Below are 5,746 nucleotides of genomic sequence, written 5' to 3'. Positions count from 1 at the left end.
TCATGGTCATCTCTAGTTCTCTCTCTTTCGTGTATTAAGCTAAGTGTTTTTAAACAGGAAAATGCTGCTTAACCTTAATTGCTTGAAAAGCAGGGAATACAAAGAGGTTTAAACCAAGAAGCCTAATTGATTGTTTACGTGCGTTATACAAACGTTGCGATACTATATAATTTCTATTTTTAAACATGTACAACAACGTGCGTAGTATGCGAGAGGATTTTAAGAGTATTCAGCAATGAACAATTTGAAGAAATAATCAGTTTAATATTGTATGTGAATAGAGAAAAATGAGATGAAAGTAAAGATTCGTACAAGTAAAGACTTACACAATTTACCAAGTTTAATTAAAATGGCTGTGTCATACAATTGTAACGGGTTCAACAATAAGCTAATAGTCCAAAATGTGTCTCAGAATACGAGAATAATGTCCTTAGTTATACTTTACATTAATTTTAAAAAACATTACAACCCAAAGAAAAGAAACAAAACCCATTTCTTAATTTCGCAGTCGGTGTTGATTACTCCATAAGCAGGTGGTTCATACGATGCTAAAAATACTATATATTTGTGCATAAAGTCTGATATTGTTTGGACAGGAAACACGCACATGCGTGTACACTTTGCAGAGAGACAGCGTTGTATTTCCCGATGCTCAGTATAAATGTACTTCAAGAAATGAATCATAAGGTGTCGTGGATACCATTTCTGGATTGGAGACTTTAACTATTATTATATCACCCTTCTTAAAGTAGGCGATATCTCCCACGAAACTTCTGTGATCTGTAAACCCGGCTAGAAACTTGCACCGACTGTTTCCAGCCTCGATTAGTTTCACGTCCTGTTTTGACGGATATTCAAATGGCCGACGGAAGACTTTGTGGGAAAATGCAAAAAGTTCACTCGTCAATATTTTGTCGCGAAAAGACTATGGAACCAGTAATACCCTGTTTCGGAGATTTTAAGTTGTCCATCAGTGAACGTTACTTCTGGAGTATGGAAAGAGCCGTTAGTATTGTTGCGCCATCTAAGAAGATATCCATCTTTGTCCACAAGATGTCCATCTTCGTCCACAATACCTGCAATCGCTATAAAACATTCGAATGATAACTTTTGCGGTAGACGATTCGGATCAAAGAATATTCCTTAGCTGCAAGTCCATTAGGTGTGCTTTACATGCAAATAAGAACACATAGAGCTATTGTATTGATAAGAACACTTGCTTAGCCAAGAGCAGTTCAGGTTTATCTCTGCTTTTCCAAAGAGGAACTAATTAATACAATCTTGCAGTAGTATGCTAGTACTGGCTACTAAAATTGAGCTATGACTACATAATATATATTTGATATATAATTATCAAGAAATGTTCAGATGGATTTCACGAGAACATACCGATTTTAACTTCTTGTAACATAGACACTCGTTATTGTGTTACTAGCTTACGAAATCCTACCATCAGACCAGCTAGTTCAGCGATTTAGTTGTGTCCCGGGTCACGTCACTTTACTTCAATTATATCGGGACTAAATAACATACTTGTGTTGCTATGCAGTAAAGTACCAAACCAAAAATAAGAAAAAATTTCAGCAATGCTAATATGTATAAACAGGCAGTTATCTGAATCCTTTGTTCTGACCGAGACTCAGATATACAATATGCAGTACAAGACGGATCAACATGCTTTTCAAAAGCAGCAGCTATATGACCTTGTTATCTATAAGTATAACATACCGGATGAAGTTTATGTATATATTCTCCTTTCAAGAGATAAGAAATATTTATTAAAGACATCATATACAAAATTGATTAATGCTGATAAAAAAAAGAATAGTAAACGGTTTCCTTTATCATTTGCAACATTTACAATCATTTTCAAATTTATTTTTTTTCGGTCAGTGTTATTGGAAGCATGTTTAGACATATACAAAAGCTCTTTACCTGTCTGATTATGGTCTACACCTACAACTCTACCAGCGGGTTTCTGTCCTTTATCATAATCTACACATTTCGGAAAAGCGAATCCCTCTGTAATTTAAAGAAGATTGTCAGAGACATTTACCTAAATGGAGTAGAAGAGAAGAAGACCATGAAGATGATGGAGAGGACGAAGTTGACAATGGTAATTACCCTGATGTTTCTTATACTACGAAAACGCTATAAAGGAGCGTGCTAATATAAAAGCTAGTTGCAAGTAAAAGAAACTGAAGAATTAAAAACTAATTCAGGTGTTTATTTTTTAATAAATGATCTACTGAATAAGAAAATAAAGTCGTAAGATAACTGAAAAAACTAAAATATGTTTACCGCATAATCTAATCTAAATAACAAAATTCTTACCAGAAGCCATAGAAATTCTGTAATTTTTCTCCAGGAACTGCAAGATATATATATATACAGCCTCGATTAGTTTCACGTCCTTTTTTTATATTTTACCAAAAATACATAAAACGATTGATAGGTCACTCCCTTTAGGATATCCAGGTAGACCAATTATTTCTACATACAACTCAGTTACAAATAATATATCGCAATATATTGATCACATTTTACAACCACTAATGAAATCATTACCTTCATACGTCAAAGATACTTTTGATTTCATTACCAAATTGAAATCTTTACCGAAACTAACTGAAAATTCATTCCTTGTTACACTTGATGTGGTTTCACTCTACACGAATATACCACACAATGATGGTATCGAAGCGTGTAAATGTTATCTTGAAGATAACGAATATACATATAAACTATCAAAAGAACATATTTGTGATTTGATAAAACTTGTGCTCGAAAATAACTTTTTTCAATTTGGTAATACAAACTATCTCCAAAAAATGGGAACAGCAATGGGTAGTCCTATGGCACCTGCTTATGCATCTTTATTTATGGGAAAATTAGAAAATGATTTTCTAAATAAATGCCTCTTAAAACCGGATGTATGGTAAAGGTTTTTAGACGATATCTTTATGATTTGGAGTTATTCATTAGAAGACCTTTATTACTTTATAGACAATTTAAACAAATTACATCCAACAATAAAATTTACATTCAATGTCTCTAAAACTAAAGTTTCATTTTTGGACGTTGATGTCGTGAAAAATGAAAATAATGACATTACTACCATGGTTCATGTTAAAAACACGAATATTCATTAATATGTTGAATATTCTTCATGCCATCCTAAATCATGTAAAAATGGGATACCATATAGTCAAGCAAAAAGATACGGAAGAATTATTTCGGATGATGCTGTTTTTAAATCATCTTTGACAGATCTAGGTCAGCATTTTTTAAATAGAAATTACCCTATTGACATCATTAATACTGCTTTCCAAAAAGTATCTTCTCTTACACAGCTTGAATCTTTACAATATAAAATCAAAAGTAGAAATGAAGATATCATTCCTTTTGTTATTGAATATAATCCAAGTTTGCCTAATATAGGTAAGATTATCAATAAGTATTGGGATTTATTAAACTTATCATGTAAAGCAAGTGTTAAATCGCTACACGAAAGCAAACCCACACTTGCTTATAAAATAACTAAAAATCTTAAAGATTTCCTAACTAATTCCAAATTAGAAAAACCATCATATAAAATAGAATCATCAACTAAATGTAATAGACCTAGATGTTCACACTGTTCATTTATTAATGAAAATACTTCTTTCAATAGTAATAATACGAAAGAAACTTTTAATATGCGTTGTGATATTAATTGTGCAACATCAAATGTTATTTATTTGATAACATGCAAAAAATGTGGCATACAATATGTTGGACAAACCAGTCAACAAATATCTAAACGTATGAACCAACATAGATCAGATATAAAAAATTATATCGATCAATCATTTTCATCTCATGTTGCCGCACATTTTAACAAAAATTCCCATACATTGCAAGATTTCTCCTTCCAACCTATTGTTAAAGCTGATTCTGAAATGGAACGTCTACTAAAGGAAACCTATTGGATTCACCGTCTTAATACGGTATATCCAAAAGGTTTAAATTCAAAAACACTTTATGACATTTAGTAATTTTTTCTGAATTATGTCCCCTGTTTACAATTAGATATGAATATTTCATATTATTTTACTTTGCAGAAAATCCTAATTCGTAAAAGTATAATCTAATAACATAAAAATAAGTTTACTAATTCTTTAAAAATGAAAGTAATTTGTAAATTAATTTTCAGTATAATATGATTAATTATTTATAAAATACTTGATAGTAAGCGTTATGCACACCATATTTTTTGTTATATAAATTGAGTTCTGATAACCTCATTAAAAGTTGTTAAGATTATATTAGTATATATATTCTATATATTATTTATTTATTTATTTATTTTTATTATTTATGTTGTTTTATTTATTTGTTCTTTCTATGTATTTATTTTCTATACCTCTAAATGTGCATTATACGTAATACAAATTTTACTAAAACTGTTTATTTATTAATAAATTTTATATATATATATATGCTGTATAACACTATAAACGCTTTTACAAAAAAAATAGATCATATATCAACCTGATCCATCTGAGAGATAGTGCAACTGTGAAACATTGTTCAGATAAATTGAAGAATACATTATTTCTAGAAAATTTTATAGTTTGCCTAAAATATCGAAGATAAGCTTGTTTGTTGAGTTTGCAGGCAATAAGACAATGATATTCCTTCTGGCGAACTACATGCCAAACAGAAGTTCAGCAATTATTATACTGACCTTTCCGGCTGAATTTAGCAGCTTTATCCACACTTAATATATAAAGAGAGAGAGAGAAAAAAGGGGGAGAGATATATAAAAAGTGAAAGAGTACCTGATGCACGAGATGCTTCACTTGTAAATTGTCTTTCGTACAGCATGTTTTGTTATCGTCTTTCGTCTCAAAGTTTCTAAGCAAGAGCTGGTCGTCGATGGGATGTACCGACACGTCTTGACACTTTAGACACAGATGCTGAAGGTCTTTAATTTGAATTGCTGTTTTGGACGGTGTTTGATTTTTCCAATACCGCACGATCGAGGAAAGTGCGATTATCAAGCAAATGCAAAGAAAGCACTGGCAGGTGAAAAAAATACGCCAGGCCCTCGGCTTACATTTAATACTGTAACAAGCCATGCACAACTAAATTTTATATTTACACTTCACGTATTTGTGTAAATAAGACAAATAGAAGGAAAATATGCTCGATTATCGATTGAAATTGTCACATATGCATTTGTATCATGAAATTGTCTTTACACGTTTCAATCCATTGACTGTATAAGTTCTTTTGCATTGTGTTGTTCAGGTAGTACAAATCGCTCGAGAGCCTTATAATTTGCGCACAGGTATATATAGTTGGATAATATGAATGAGACGTGGGAATATTTTTTTTTCCAAGTCAGTATTACACGACTGACTAGTGTGTAATTGTGCTATTCAGAGCGAAAAGATCTCTAAAGCATTCGCATTAGTTGTATATCTATTGAAATCCACAACATAACAATAGCCTGTCTTCAAAAACAAATATGCGGACATTTATATTACGTTTTCTTAAAGAAGGAATAACGACAAAGTATAAATAGGTTCTCGATGGAAGAAAAAGAATGTGGGAGCAAAATGTTTAGAGCAGATATTTGCTTCGAACACTGTTTTAAGGCTGCATTATTCCCACAATATAACAAAGGAATTTTAAATTTGCTTTAATTAAATTGAGTCACAAAAAGGGTATGTTTTGTCCTTCAAAGAGTGCTGACATA

General features: G+C 31.4%; 1 protein-coding gene across 4 annotated transcripts; it reads right to left on the bottom strand.

Annotated features, from left to right (window-relative positions):
* Positions 1 to 322: 322 nt before the first annotated feature.
* On the bottom strand, positions 323 to 5,323 carry LOC149798911 (uncharacterized). Of its 4 annotated transcripts, none has more exons than XM_089956999.1 (4): positions 4,824 to 5,322; positions 2,335 to 2,371; positions 1,936 to 2,022; positions 323 to 1,076 (listed from the first exon to the last, which is right to left on the bottom strand). In XM_089956999.1, exons 1-4 carry the CDS (start codon positions 5,121 to 5,123, stop codon positions 904 to 906), a joined length of 597 nt encoding a protein of 198 aa, XP_089813125.1. In that variant the 5' UTR covers positions 5,124 to 5,322; the 3' UTR covers positions 323 to 903. The 4 variants fall into 4 exon arrangements, with proteins under 4 accessions (XP_089813125.1, XP_089813124.1, XP_089813127.1 ...); XM_089956998.1 differs by having other exon boundaries at positions 323 to 1,085; positions 4,824 to 5,318; XM_089957001.1 differs by lacking the exon at positions 2,335 to 2,371 and having other exon boundaries at positions 4,824 to 5,323.
* Between the last annotated feature and the right edge of the window lie 423 nt (positions 5,324 to 5,746).

The sequence above is a fragment of the Sinohyriopsis cumingii genome, chromosome 5 (genome assembly GCF_028554795.1).
Source record: "Sinohyriopsis cumingii isolate HCF-2022 chromosome 5, ASM2855479v2, whole genome shotgun sequence".
Taxonomy (NCBI): Eukaryota; Metazoa; Mollusca; class Bivalvia; order Unionida; family Unionidae; genus Sinohyriopsis; species Sinohyriopsis cumingii.
This window is presented reverse-complemented; position numbering and strand designations above follow the sequence as displayed.

What these genes read in the sequence shown, in the direction of transcription:
- LOC149798911 (XM_089956998.1), bottom strand. Translation starts at nt 5,123, where the DNA reads ATGGCTTGTTACAGTATTAAATGTAAGCCGAGGGCCTGGCGTATTTTT. An exon ending in TGAAGCATCTCGTGCATCAG is followed by an intron (nt 2,372 to 4,823) that starts GTACTCTTTCAC and finishes TATATCTTGCAG; the next exon opens with TTCCTGGAGAAAAATTACAG. An exon ending in TGTAGACCATAATCAGACAG is followed by an intron (nt 1,086 to 1,935) that starts GTAAAGAGCTTT and finishes AATGTTTTATAG; the next exon opens with CGATTGCAGGTATTGTGGAC.